The sequence below is a fragment of the Nicotiana tomentosiformis genome, chromosome 9, assembly GCF_000390325.3.
Source record: "Nicotiana tomentosiformis chromosome 9, ASM39032v3, whole genome shotgun sequence".
Classification (NCBI taxonomy): Eukaryota; Viridiplantae; Streptophyta; class Magnoliopsida; order Solanales; family Solanaceae; genus Nicotiana; species Nicotiana tomentosiformis.
In genome coordinates, this window is record NC_090820.1 from 88,482,896 (window position 1) to 88,497,422 (window position 14,527).

The 14,527-nt window shown below is 35.3% G+C and overlaps 2 protein-coding genes across 2 annotated transcripts; one reads left to right on the top strand and one right to left on the bottom strand.

The window, feature by feature from the left end:
- The first annotated feature begins 204 nt into the window (after positions 1-204).
- LOC104085277 (protein DETOXIFICATION 14-like) lies at positions 205-4,859 on the top strand. Its single transcript, XM_009589279.4, has 7 exons — positions 205-606; positions 1,821-2,368; positions 2,849-2,935; positions 3,025-3,081; positions 3,181-3,419; positions 4,264-4,469; positions 4,563-4,859. The coding sequence occupies exons 1-7, from the start codon at positions 364-366 to the stop codon at positions 4,593-4,595; spliced, it is 1,413 nt and encodes a 470-aa protein (XP_009587574.1). The 5' UTR covers positions 205-363; the 3' UTR covers positions 4,596-4,859.
- Positions 4,860-5,078: 219 nt separating this feature from the next.
- LOC104085276 (E3 ubiquitin-protein ligase UPL5-like) lies at positions 5,079-10,838 on the bottom strand. Its single transcript, XM_009589278.4, has 3 exons — positions 9,049-10,838; positions 5,741-6,369; positions 5,079-5,603 (listed from the first exon to the last, which is right to left on the bottom strand). The coding sequence occupies exons 1-3, from the start codon at positions 10,730-10,732 to the stop codon at positions 5,340-5,342; spliced, it is 2,577 nt and encodes an 858-aa protein (XP_009587573.1). The 5' UTR covers positions 10,733-10,838; the 3' UTR covers positions 5,079-5,339.
- Between the last annotated feature and the right edge of the window lie 3,689 nt (positions 10,839-14,527).

The window sequence follows — 14,527 nt, forward strand, 5'->3', positions numbered from 1 at the left end:
AATAACGGATCAGGGGCGAATGTAGTCATTATCGGCGGGTTCAATTGAGCCCATAACTTTTGACGCAGAGTAAATATTCATTAAAATTATAAAAAATAATAAATATGAACTCATAACTTTAAAAATATAATAGGTTTAATACTAAAAATTTTAAAAGTTAGAAGCGTGTGTATTTATATACGGATGAGAAACTCAACTTAAAAAAAAACCCCAAATCTTCTCTTGCCTCCTCAACAAAAAACAGAAAAAGGAAAAACAAAAAAAAAAGCCAATTCAGAAGTATATGTGTGTATAGATTATGGCCTAAAGGATGAATACTATTAACAGTTAAACCAAAGTTTCGAGTCAACACAGAGTTCAAATATGGAAGAAGCTCTGCTGCTGCCCGAAAAGAGAACAACGTTGAAAACTGCAACAACATGGGATACGTATAAAGAAGCAATGAAGAAGGTGAGTTACATAGCATTACCAATGTTAATGGTCAATCTTTCACAGCATCTTGTAAGAATTGGGTCAATGATGATGATTGGCCATTTGGGTGAGCTTTCACTATCTGGAGCTTCTGTTGCCACTTCTCTCACAAATGTTACTGGCTTTAGTCTTGTTGTAAGTTTCCTTTTTTCCTCATCATCTTCTTTACTTAATTTCCATTGTTCCATAGTTGGTTGATTGAAGGGGAGCGTGGCGATGGAGTAGTAAGAATTGTTGTCGTTTGGCGGCTGATCCAGAATTTGAAGTGTATGGGTTTGGGCGACTCTTTGCTTTCCAAAGAACCCACAACCCAATTATGCTACTTGGTTCGCAGAGTATTATATGTATTTAGGGATTTCTCAAACATATATATATATATATATAGGGTTTGGGTCAAAGCTACTGGGTTCTTCCGAACCCATAGTATATATTGTGCCTCCGTCATTGTCGTTTGACCAGAACCTCACTAGTTTAAGCCGTGAAAACAACTTTTTTGCAGAAATACGAAATAAGATTGTGTACAATAGATTTAATGTAGTCTGACCTTTCTCAGGACCTCGCACATAGTGAGAGTTCTGTGCACTGAGCACAATATATATTATGGGTTCTATTCCTCAGCCTGTCGCCCGAATTCATATTTGGACATCGTCCTGAATTCCTATTTTATAGTCCTAAAACGCCAAAAAACGAGGAACGGTTATGGCGAACCAATGACTATTGTTTATTATGTCGTTTCTGATGGGCCCACCAAAAATTTAGGCGATTCGGAGCTTGTCGCCTGAATTCATAAAGATAACGTGGACATTAGCACACAAAAAAATTGGATTTGAATTCCTGTTTTATGGCCCTAGATGGGCCTCTCATGCTTGCCCTTAATTTTAGTGTTTGCCCGTATTACTGATCTAGAAAATGATCAGGATGCTGAAAATGAACTAGGACTTAGTTTACATGGCATAATAATTCATGATTTGAAGCCGAGAAATGTAAAGATTGTGATTCCTATAAGTAGGTTAGTAGTTGATGCAGTGACGTATGCAGAATTTTGTGCAAGTGGTGTCGGTCTGTTATAAGTATTCAACTTGGATGTCAGTTTGGGTGTGAGATATAGAGGATCCATAGCTTACTTCTTATTCCCAATTGACGTTTAATTTACATTATTTTTAAATGAGTCTGTCTCTTATACATACTTCTCAGTAATTTGAGGACTATAGTAGCTCTTGATTTATTAGACCAATTAACGCGCGAAATAAACAGATTTAGCTAGCTTCAAAATTCACTGTTTCGTCCTCCATTATTGTATTTTCCATGTCAAAGTTTCTGGTAATAATATTTGTCTGGTTGCAATGCAGTTAGGAATGGCTAGTGCTTTAGAGACTCTCTGCGGGCAAGCTTATGGTGCTGAACAATACAATAAATTAGGAATCTACACTACTGGGGCTATGATATCTCTCCTTATGGTTTGCATACCAATATCTATACTATGGTTATTTGTTGACAAAATTCTAATATTCATGGGACAAGATCCTCTTATTTCCATAGAAGCAGCCAAATACTCAATTTGGCTCATCGCTTCAGTATTTCCTTTCACGATTTTGCAAGCATTAATACGGTATTTGCAGACGCAAAGCTTGATTCTTCCTATGGTACTGACCTCTGTTGCAACTCTCTGTTTTCACGTGCCTATTTGTTGGTTATTAATATTCAAGCTGAACTTGGGAAGTTGTGGAGCTGCAGTTGCAATTGGTTTGTCTTATTGGTGCAATGTATTACTGCTTGGTTTGTATGTGAAATACTCTTCATCTTGCGAAAAGACTCGTATTTGTTTCTCATCACAAGAAGTTTTGGCTAGCATAAGAGAATTCTTCCCTTTGGCTATTCCTTCTGCTTGCATGGTTTGGTAAGTTTGCTCCTTATCCTTTTCTTTAAAGGAAATATATAATGCCTAATGGTTTCTTGCCTTAGCTTTCTTGATAGGAAAAGTGCATGAATGCAGTTGTTAAACTGTGTGATTGTCTTATTTAAAACTTAATTATGCCTTCAAAATGTTTCCTCGTGTGGGTCTGATTCTTTTTCATGGACAAGTGGTACAGATTCTTTTTAATAGTGGGTGATAGCGAGACTCAAACAAGGACCTTTACTGTTCTGATATCATGTTGAAGTGTGTGACCACTTACATAAGAGCTTTAGAGAGAGCATAGTTTTAATTGCGTCTGTTTGCTCAAACACCATATAAAATTGTGTGATGATCATGTCATTTAAAAACTTAAATTGTTAAGAAGAATAATTTTTTTATTTTATTTAATTATATCTTCAATCGAGATTTTATGCCTTAGTTAGTTTTGTTGTTCTAATCAGTAGAACATTGTGATGATTGCAGTCTTGAGTGGTGGACATTTGAGATAGTGATACTGCTTGCTGGTCTCTTGCCAAAGCCCCAGCTTGAGACTTCAGTGCTTTCAATATGGTACACTTCATTATTGTCTTGTCTTTCATTGTTTTATAACAAGAGTTTAAGTTTTATATACTAACGGTGGAGAAGAGTTTTATTAACAGCATGTCGGTTGCTTCCACACTTTATTTCATACCATTTTCCCTTGGCGCTGGAGCAAGGTTTGGATCCTTCTGCTGATTTTTGTATCGTATTACATGTTTCTCGTACATATTTGTAAAGAAAAATGACTTCTAAAGTACGCGCTCTCCCTTTCACAGCACTAGAGTTTCAAATGAACTAGGAGCCGGGAATCCTGAGGGAGCAAAATTGGCTATTAGGGCAACACTTACAATTTCAATGGCAGCTGCGATAATTTGCAGCAGTGTTCTTTTTTGTTGCCGTAATATTCTGGGATATGCATTCAGTAATGAGAAGGAAGTTGTGGATTATCTAAGGGATATGACTCCTTTTCTTTGTGTCTTGATTGTATCAGACTGCATTCAAGCTGTACTTTCTGGTATGCTCTATTTCTTGCCCCTTATTGTTTTGCCTTATGATACACTTTGGAAATTGAGTACCTGAGATCAAATAGTAGAGTTAATTTTATGTACAATAACAATACCAACAACAATGAATCCAGTAAAATCTCACAAGTAGGGTCTGGGGAGGATGGTGTGTATACAAACCTTAATCCTACCTTCGGGAAGGTAGAGAAGTCGTTTACGATAGACTTCCGGCTCAAGGAAGTGTTAATTTTACGTATAATTACTAAATCTAGTACCAATATCAGTAAAGTTACAAAACTATTTCTTATTGTATTAAGTAACTGAACTATGCGTGAATTACTCATAAAATACAAAGCGATTGGATAATCAAATTTACGGCAACGAGTGCATCATTGGCCATGCTGATATTGTTTTTATTATTTTCTAATGTGGAATTTATAAAGTGCTGGAGTGGCAAGTGACGTGTCATAACTTGGCCCGATATTTGTATTTTCTGGATAATTGGCACATAATTGATCAATGACAAAAAATAATTTAGATAAGTTCAATGATCACTTGTGAAAATTATATCGCTCTTAAACGGTTATTTCCCCCCAAATCAACAAAGAAGGGAGATGTAAGTTGATTCTTCCGAAGAACCGCAAGCGAAGTGTTATGCCGGGGAGGGGGGGGGGGGGGGGGGGAGCGGAAAAAGAAATGGATCCGAAGAAAAATAAATTAGGGTTCCCAATGCTTCTCCACGCTCAACGAGATGTGCCAACCTCGGGATGCTTTACTCCTAATCAAGTTGTTCATAATTTAGATAAAAGTACTTTCTACAAGTACCTTAAATTGCTTATTTATTCTATACAACAGGAGTTGCAAGAGGAAGCGGGTGGCAGCATTTGGGAGCATATGTTAATCTTGGGTCATTTTATCTTGCTGGAATACCTATTGCCATATTATCTGGCTTTGTATTTCACTTCCAAGGAAAGGGCCTTTGGTTTGGACTAAATGTGGGAAATCTAATGCAATCTCTTCTGCTTTCCTTGATAACAAGTTTTACAGATTGGAAAAAGCAGGTGTTATTCTTAGAAAATACTTCTGTTTATTGAATTAATTAACATCCTTTGAAATGGCTTTTGTGACTAATAACATTCTTATTTGGCTTACAGGCATCAATGGCTAGGGAAAGAATATTTTATTAAAGAAGTATTGACAACTGAGACAGCTAAGTCAAAAGTAAAACATCTCTTGGTTATTTTGACGTACATATACCACTTCAATTTTCTCAGGCAATTGATGTATATTCTAGCCAACTTTGTAGTATTATTGTTCAATTTCAAGAGGTTTAATTGCGAATGAAGAGCTGAAATGTAAGTATGGTGTTGGAAGAGAGAAGGTTTATTCTTAATAATAGGGTTTAGACAAAGCTGACATTTAATAAATATGATATCATTTGAACTGCTTAAGTTGTATGAGCAGTAGCAGAGGCATTAATTTCATCAAGGCGATTTCAAAAAAAAAAAAAAAAATCAATAATTTATATATACACTTGTATAAACATTAGATCAGGAAAAATTAGACGACCTACAGCCATGTAGACCAAGACTAGAACCATAAAGCAAACGAGACCTTACAGTAGTCAAGTTTCAGAAGGTAGGCGTTTCCTACAACTATATACAAGAAGATTACATGTCACACTTAACACTTACTAGAACCAAAATAACAAAAGAGACGACCTTACGGTAGTCAAGTTTCAGAAGGTAGGCGTTTCCTACAACTATATACAAGAAGATTACATGTCACACTTAACACTTACTAGAACCAAAATAACAAAAGAGACGACCTTACGGTAGTCAAGTTTCAGAAGGTAGGCATTTCCTACATCTATATACAAGATCACATATTCACATATCATACGCACAAAATTCAACCCCCAAATTTCCATGTCACGCGGTACCAAAGCTGCAACCAATATGATCTTGGGTGATTATGTGAAGTCGATTTTGCATTACATCCATGGACGGATAAGGAGGAAAACACAGTTGGTAGAAGCATGTGTGCGAGGAAGGCAAGCAATCATAAGACTCCGAGGTTTTATAGATGTATAGTCTAGAAGCCAAACCACCAAAACCCTCTACAGGAAGAGACTTGATTGACGTCCAGAAGAAGAGAAGCACCTTTCTCTGCTCAGCAGACATACCGGTAACTATCTGCAGCAATGGAAAAGAAAACTTTGAAAATGCAGCCCACTTTAAGAAACAAAGCAGAAAGAGGATATTGAAAGGGAAAAGGTGTAGACTTATCAATATTGTGGAAACGTACATAGTAGCAGAAGAGAAACGTGTACCTTCCAAAACCAGGATATTTGAGGATCATTTTCTTTGTAGCCTTTATAATCCGTATGTGCTCTCCAATCTTCTACAGAAACATCACTTTTGCTCCCATGAAGAATCAAGTCAAGATCTTCAGGATCTAAGATCCGGAAAAAGGATCTTCGGAGCCATGGGTGAGTAATTATGTCGGCAAAACCTCGAGCAAAATGGGTTACCTGCGGAGCAATTGAAGTGACAAAGTGGTGTTGGATAAGAAGATTAACATATTTATTCCTGTTCTCACTGTTCACTACGGTATCTTTCCCACGGGGGCAAAGCTCAACCACTTTCCTGGACCCCAATTCTTCAATTTCACAAGCAAATGTCAGGCCTAGAGTATCTTGATCCACCATCTCCGGATCCATCTCCAGTATCTTCTTGCAGCTACTGTACAAGTATGGATCTGCATCCTTAATGTCTTCCAATGAAATATTCTTTCCAGCTAATTTGAAATAGAATAAACCAACATCAGAAGCTCCAGCTAGTAGCAAAAAGAACACGCGATCAAACACAATGCTGATTTGTATTTTATGCAATAAGGCCAATGCAATCATCCTGCCAGCGAAGACAAAATACTCAAGGTGCAGTGGGTCCACCTTAGATGCTGCAAGCACAAAATGCAGATGAGGGTTATTTACATCGTAGCAGAGAGAATAATATTACTTTTCGTGAAGCATCAACGATTATCCCTAATAGCATGGAATCATCTTATAAGTTATAACTACAGTTCTGCTTCAAGATTCATCCTAAACCGGAGCACTCTGGCGGAGTAAACTCCCAGTTGTCCAACACATATCTTAACGAGAAAATAATAATAATATTCATTATTTTTGTTTTTATAACCGTGGCGTCCGAAAATAAAATGATAATATGACTCCGAAGAACTCATATGCTGCACAATCCAAGTACTCTTAACGCAGCATCATAAATACGACTTGAACTCCTCAGATCATTATTTCATAATCTTTATCTGATTGCCAACAACCCATTGAATTTAGTCCCTTTTGGCATTGTTGAGGACCACAGGTTCTAATACCGAATTGTGAATCATCAATGACTTTGCAGATTCCAGAAGATCTAAAAGACTAAAGCAAGGGATGATCTTTGAACTAAGCGTAACAACAAAATAGTGAGAGAAAAGATGAATTTTTTTGGCATTGCTTCCAAGAAGATCGATAATGTACATGAATTGGCATTTAAGTAAGCTCCCCTCCTCCCTGTTTGCAACTAACAACTCAACCCCCTAACTGAATAACTGAAAATAAAAGAGATCGACAACTAACTCCTGCGAAATGACTAAACCATGCCTCATTAACCCAATACAATGACTCAATTATCCCTGCTTATTAACTAATCGTAACACAAAACTTGCCATAAATTAATCCAACCTAGATACAAGTTCAGAAAGGGAGATAAGGGGAGATTGAGAGGGTTGTGACCCCAAATTCAACAGACAAGCTAAAACTATATCACAGATTTTCAAGGAGAGTGCAAACTCTATAACTTGACCAACCAGGCTGGGTTTAGCTTCTAACAAATAGTAAGGTGCACACGACCATCCAAATTGCATATAAGACGAGAGTTTTACTTGCCTTCTTAAACAAAATATAAAACATTTTCCTTCAGTTCACCTCATAAATAACTTCTCAGATGATTGGGTTCAACATGCTTCTATTCTCCATTTTGCTTTCTCTATCACCTAAAAGTTGCTAAAGCAGAACGCCCTAGCATTTAGTCATTTACAATATTTGGTACTAATATTTTTTCTTTTCCTTTGTTTTTTGATAAGCTAAAGGACTTCATATAACTGCACACAGTGGTTGCATGTAAAAAGAAATTTACATACTCCTAAATTTTGGATGCCTTTTTAAAGCTGTAAGGAATCAACAAACAGCTACATCATCAATAGAAGCAAATTTACACCAGAAAGCAAACTATTGTAAGCACCAGGATTTCAAACTACGTAAGGAATTTGCACCCCCTTAGAAATTCCACCAGATTGCTGCTGGAATGGTATCCCAAGGCTTTATGATAAGATATCTTTTGTACCAACCCTGCTAAAAATTCTGTTATAGTCCTTGGCATGATCCATTCGTAACCTTAGCAAATTAACGATCATGCTCTATGTCTAGGATACTGTTTTCCAATGCGAGAAAAGATGATTTACCTATGGCAGATATTCTGTCTGAGGCATACCTCCCTAGGCACCAACCAAGTGAATCATTAAACTTTATACCCAGAATTGCCTTCATGGCTCACTATAGAGGGGCAAATCTACCTTTAGTCAAGAGTGTATAGCAAGATTAAACAGTAAGGAGACCATTTGTTTGTCCTTTCCGAACCAAGGTGTCAGGCTTAACCTGTGGTTGGAGCTGCTGCTCAGTTGTTCTATACTTTATATTCTCTGCTTCTGCTTCTTTTAAGGACGATTTTCCATCCTTGATTGGAATAGTCTGCAATGAACGCTTTTGGGTCGGCAACATAGCTATACAAATCTGAGAAGGGGAGTGTGGAAACCCAATCATGTTTTAAGCAGTGTCTGATACAGGAAAAGATGCTAAACAATCAGAAATTCCATTCTCAGTGGGTTTTACCTTTCCATGTACTCAACCAGATCTTATTTTCTATCCCCAACCCTTCCTCAAATCCTTTATCCTTAGGAATACAAGTTCCATTTTGCTTACTATTATTTTAACACAGAGACAGGTGCAATCCTACGGTCATTAGTAAGTCAAATCAAACGGTTCTCTTGACAGACACAAAAGTATAAAAAACATTGAATTGAAAAAGTCGAGATGCTACAAGATATGAGCTAGTCTCGTCCAAGGATATAACCAATACACTTCGGGATAGCTTAATTTATGTAGCAAAGAAACAGTAAGTGCAGAGCAATCATGGCAAATTCATGCAGATGAAGACGTCATGGACAAAACGTCCACATTATGGGTATTTTCAGCTAGTTGAATTCTCGTTTATACTGTACGAGTTATAACCCTTTCTCCCAATTCGATTTGTTGGGACAGAGTAAGGGAAGTAAGAAATACAAGCAGCCCCATCAAGCAACCTTACAAGATCTATAGAAGGAGAGAGAAAGAAAATGAAATATAAGTATTATACTACTATTATAATCTTCTCATATCCACAAAGATTCAACCTCAGTTTCACACTCTTTTGAAAAAAGAAAATAAGAAACCTCTTTCAAACTCAAAAACTGTAAACCCACGCTAATAAAAGAGATGAGTGAGAACAAGATGTCGCGTGCATAAAGGCAACAAAAACTTACCTGGATTTGGGAAAAACCTTCTACAGTCTTTCGGGCAAGAAACAAAGAGAGCATTCTGAGGGTTGAAAATGACTTGAATTACCAAGTAAAACCACTCCCTCACCACACCAGGTCCAGTAGCTTCTTCGTTCTTGAATTTCAAAAATAAATTGTGGCCCAGCACTCTAGGACCTGCATGTCTAATGTACTCAAATGATTCTTCCAACAAATGGGACCTGTCAATGAGCATCTCATATAGTTCCTCATTCTTGCCGCTCCCTTCTCGCAACATCATCATGGCGAAATCCCGCCTTACCTCAAAATTGACGATCTTCTTGTTCTCAAGAATCCACTGATAATCTCTAGACCTTTTTGAGAGTCTAACTATGAGAAAGCACAATGAAACTTTTCTTTGCCTCATCTTCTTCCAAAAGCCTTCCTCCAAACCCTTATACATTTTTGAAATCCTATGTAATGCCTCTAGAATTACAAGATACTGAGACCAACAGAGTACATTAGGCTCATCTTTTTCTTTCTCTTTCAAACCCAGTCGGGTTTCCAGTTTCTCTAAACACAGCTCCAATTTGTCCAGCAAATCACAGAAAATATGATGCAAACCTTCAATTTTTTCTTTGTAATTGTGCATCTCAAATCTTTTACTTCCTGCTTCACCGTTACCTTTCTCCAATAAAGGAAAAGTGAACGGACAATCAAATGCTTCTTGACACAGTAATGCACTCCTTACAGGATGCATGAACTCAATAAACTCATGCACATCGCTACATGATAACCCCACAAACTCAGCCGATCCAACACTCAATTCTAAAGTACACGATAACCTAGCTGCTAACTCACGGACTAAAGGAAAAGAATCCTGCAATGGTAACACATCCATAGCGTCCGTGTCATACCAATCCATTATATCCGCTAAACTACTCCGACAAAAGCCATACAAAGCATCATCAACACCAGCAGCACCTCTCAGAAGCTTACAAAACTCTAACACTATATGAACACATTGCGCATATATGCTATCCGATAATAGTTTCTTACACAATTTTATGAATTCACGAATGCATTCATCAGCTGTGTCTTTGTTATTAAATTCAGAATTAGAAGGAGCGACATAAAGCTTTACCAAATGCGCAGGCACAGATGAGTAGATGAATATTCGAAGATATTCCTCAGATTTAGTTTCATCCTTTGGAGTCATTGTGAGAATTTTGCTAAGCATCTTCTTAATTAGACGGCCTTCGGTACTATTAGAAATGACTGCAATTAATTCACTCATCAGCTTCCACGTCAGCGGGTGGCGCGTGCTTCGCATTCGCCCGACGAGTTGTAAGCTCGCGTCGTGTTGTACATCGCAGCCAGCGAGGGTTTGCTCCAGGTGAAGCTGTTTACCTCTGTATATTAACCGTTGATGGATTCCTGGTACTCCGAAAGACTTCGTCAATGCTGGAATTCCGGTGATCAACTCGATTTTTCTGTGAACTGATGAAACTGTGTCGGTGGAATCTGCTTGAAGGACTAGGGTTTTGTTGACACCAGAAAATAAACGGACGAAGAACTGAATGCGAGTTGACGGAGGACAGGAGGAAGGGAGAGTTTCGTCTTTCCGCATTCTGACGGCGGGAGGTAAGGCGGCGCCGGCGCCGGCGGCATAATCATCAAACTGGCGTTTGAACTGAATGTGATACGTCATTGATAGTTCTACGGTACGACTGAGAACATCATAAGCAAGAAGAGAGTGTTTGCGTCATGGCTGAAAATGGGAGAGATTTTATTTTCGGAAAGTTACAGGTGCAATGTTTCCCCAATGTATATATATGCATTGGCAATTTCCACCTCCAAGTTTGTGCAAGTGCTACTGTTGAAAAAGATAATTACCCCTCCGTTGACGTTACCGGTTCCAGTTTATCCGAAACTATTTTTTTAGGTCCGTTTTAAAAAAAATAATCTTTTTTTAAATTTGAAAATAATTTTGTTTAAACTTACAATTCTACCTCAATGAGAACACAAATACTCTGAGTTCATTTTTGAATTATTTAGGACCACAAATTTTAAAAGTCTTCATTTTTTTAAAACTCCGTACCCAGTCAAATATGTTCACATAAATTGGAACGGAAGGAATATAATTTTTAAAAAAATTAGTATTTAGAATTAAGTTAAAAAATAATATTTGAAATTTGAAAATATGATTTGGACATGTATTTCACTTGAAATTTTTTACAGTTTTGTGAGTAAACAAAAAAATATTTCTGAATTTTTTGGAAAATTGGTCAAAATCACTTTTTGGTTTTTGAAAAACTCATTGTCGGAAAATTTTCAAAAACTTATAAATTTTTATGGACAAACATATTTTTGAAAAAAAAATAATTGAAAAAAAGGAAAAACAATTATGGACAAACGGGGCCTTAGTTGATCACTTTTAACTTTACACTCAATTTAAGAAAAAATAAATAAAATATGTATTTTATAATTTTACCTATAATAATGATAGAATTTTTAAAAGTTTTAGAAAATAATTTAAAAAATGAACAATTAAAGATAAGGGTAAAATTGAAAAGAAAAATTGTCTTTCTTTGGATTTAGTATAGTGGATAAATAAGTTGTCTTATTTGGTGCTTAATAGCTTTGTAATGGAACAGGATATAGATTTTCATTTAACATGAGTATTTCAACATTCACTTTCCTTTTTAAAGTATTTTCACAAGTAATCGAAATTCTAATCCTTTTTATTATTGATGATGGTGATTTTGACTATTAATCTTTGTTATTTGTTGGTGCAAAATTTAGATCTGCCTCATCAAAAATTATATACTGACGAGTTCTGGGCATATATAATTTTTCTACTCGTACACTATCAAATTATAGTAAAGTTTAAGATATTCTCCCATAGAGATTGGAACCACCTAGGCTACAAATTTGTATTGTCTTTGTCACTATTTGAGAGAATCAAATTGGTAAAGAAAGAGTTATTGAAAAAAATATAAAATAAAAGCAATAAATATTTATAGTTTTATAATAAAAGATAGAGGTAGGGATATTGTGAATCAGCAAGATAAAACCATTATAATAAAATCAAAATTTTATTATTTATTTCTCTGTTTAATGAGATGGTCGCTTTTTTCTAATTCAACCCAATCACATACAAGTATTCAATTAATACACCTCTTTCGATTAGTGTAGTTAATCGATTAATAGTTAAACAACGACCTTGTTTAAAGAATAACCACCTATTTCTAAGACAAGTACTCTACATAACAACAATATATAAATAGCCCTGCTTGCACTTAAGTTATCAATTTATTGATAGTTAGTGACATTAAACAATATTAATTAATAACACCTCTTTCGATTAGTGTAGTTAACCAATTAAAGTAATGACTTCAAATAAAAATTATCTTACTTGAGTGCACCAAGTGAGAAAGCCTCTTTCGATCCGCCTTTGCTAAATCAATAAACTTATTTAAATCTTTCTCTTCTCCAAAATAAGAAATAAAATAACAAGACAAAGATTTTGGTAAGTGTACATAATTATATCAAATAATAGATATAATTAATATCAAATACCTTGATGTATAAAGATGATAAAGAGAAAATATCAACATAAGAAAATAATAAAATAAAGATAATTATTATAGCACTTTTATAGCTTCATCTAGTATCCCAACCAAAGAAAATTACTCCATTAAAGAGAAAATATAAAAAAGAAAAATACAATCCTACGATAAAAGAAATAACTTCTAAAACTAAAACAAAGCCAATATTAAAGTTGGCGTTCTTTGCACAAGAAAATGATTATCTTTATTTATAGAAAAATTATGCCCGTAAAATTTTCAAGGATGTCATCCTTGGATTGGGGATGATATCCCTAGCTCTAGAATCAATTTCTTCCAAGTGTCTTTTTCCACGAATGACATCCTTAGAATTGAGGAAGACATCCTTGGAATGAGGATGTCATCCTTGGCCTTTTTTCTCTTTTTCTTTTCTTTTCTTTTCCTGCAAAATTTATCAATAATTTGTACAAATATTAAACAAAAAGTTATATACATAAATAAAGTATTTGTTTATTTAATATAATATATACCTAAAAATATATATTTATCATATTAGATCCATCTTGTCTTTTTTTTTAAGTGTATAAATTTATAACTTGTCCAACAACTATCAGGCCCAATAAGCTTTAAAACGACCTGGCCCACGCTTTATAACGACTTGGCCCAATAGGCTTTAAAATGACTTGGCCCAATGAGCTTTATAACAATCTCGCCTAATAACCTTTATGCCTTGGCCCAATAAGCTTTATAATGGTCTGGCCTAATAACCTGTTTGACTTGACCCAAGAACCTTTACCTGGACCATCTACAACCTTAACCCTCTTTAACCCTCATCTTTCTTATTTTACTGACGTCTCTCCCCTTATCTTTTGAAATTCTGGAAACGAGGTCTCCTCCCTTTAGAAACTCTTGTGGAAATTTTGTAGTTTGAGAAGATGGCTTGTCCTCCATGTGCTTCAGCTGGACAAAAGTGTCGCAACTGTATTTTAACTGTGTGTTTTGATGCGCGCCTTTAGTATTTTCAGCGACTGTGTAACATTTATGGGTATAATGTTCTCTAAAATAGGGTTGATAATATTCGCAAATTAGGGATGAGGTTCAATATGTATGATGCTGCATCTTATTGGATCGATGAAAAAATTCGTGAAGTTAATGATTTGGGGGCTCGATGTGCTCTGATTGAAGGGTATTTTGTTTTTCTGCAGTTGAATGTGATTTTAATCTTTCATATGTAGTTATAATATATTTTATTAGATCTGTTTGTGTTTCTTATTTCAGGAGAATTAATTTTTTTTTTCTTTATTAAAGTTTGTGTCAAGTCAAACTAAGACAATCTTTTTGAAATGGAGGGAATATTAGTTAGTGTTGATAGGTTAACTTTTAAGAGGAGGAAATTTGTCCTTCATTGGAAAAATAAAGAAAAAAAAGTATTTATAAACACTTCTTTGTCTTATATAGTTTGAATATTTTGAAAGATATTTTGGAGAGAAACTAAAATTTGTCTATATTATTAATAGTCAAGATTGGGAACGACATCAGCCAATTAAGTAGTCCGAAATTAATATTTTTAGTCACCTATTATTTTTATTATTGTAACAAAGATGTTATTAAATTATTAAAATGGTTTAACAGTTTATTTTAATTGAAAAGGTGATTATTAATTTTTTAACAAGGTGTCTGTTGGCAAGGGTTTAATCTGTTGATTCTAAAAAACATCTAAGGGGTCGTTTGGTACATGGGATAAGAATAATAATACTTGGATAAAATTTGAGATTAATTTTATTTTATATTTGGTTTGGGTTATTAGCTAATCACTGGGATAATTTTTACACTAAAATGGTGGGATTAATTATCCCATATAGAAGGTGGGATAACTAATCCTATGAGATATCCCACCATTGTACCAAACGACCCCTAAAGAGTTTATAAAGACCAGT

Bases quoted from the DNA above. Each gene is read 5' to 3' on its own strand.
- LOC104085276 (XM_009589278.4), bottom strand. From the start codon at position 10,732: ATGACGTATCACATTCAGTTCAAACGCCAGTTTGATGATTATGCCGCC. The intron at 6,370-9,048 runs GTAAGTTTTTGT...TTGTGCTTGCAG, and splicing joins AAGGTTTTTCCCAAATCCAG to CATCTAAGGTGGACCCACTG. The intron at 5,604-5,740 runs GTACACGTTTCT...CCATTGCTGCAG, and splicing joins AAATATCCTGGTTTTGGAAG to ATAGTTACCGGTATGTCTGC.
- LOC104085277 (XM_009589279.4), top strand. From the start codon at position 364: ATGGAAGAAGCTCTGCTGCTGCCCGAAAAGAGAACAACGTTGAAAACT. The intron at 607-1,820 runs GTAAGTTTCCTT...GTTGCAATGCAG, and splicing joins TTACTGGCTTTAGTCTTGTT to TTAGGAATGGCTAGTGCTTT. The intron at 2,369-2,848 runs GTAAGTTTGCTC...TGATGATTGCAG, and splicing joins CCTTCTGCTTGCATGGTTTG to TCTTGAGTGGTGGACATTTG.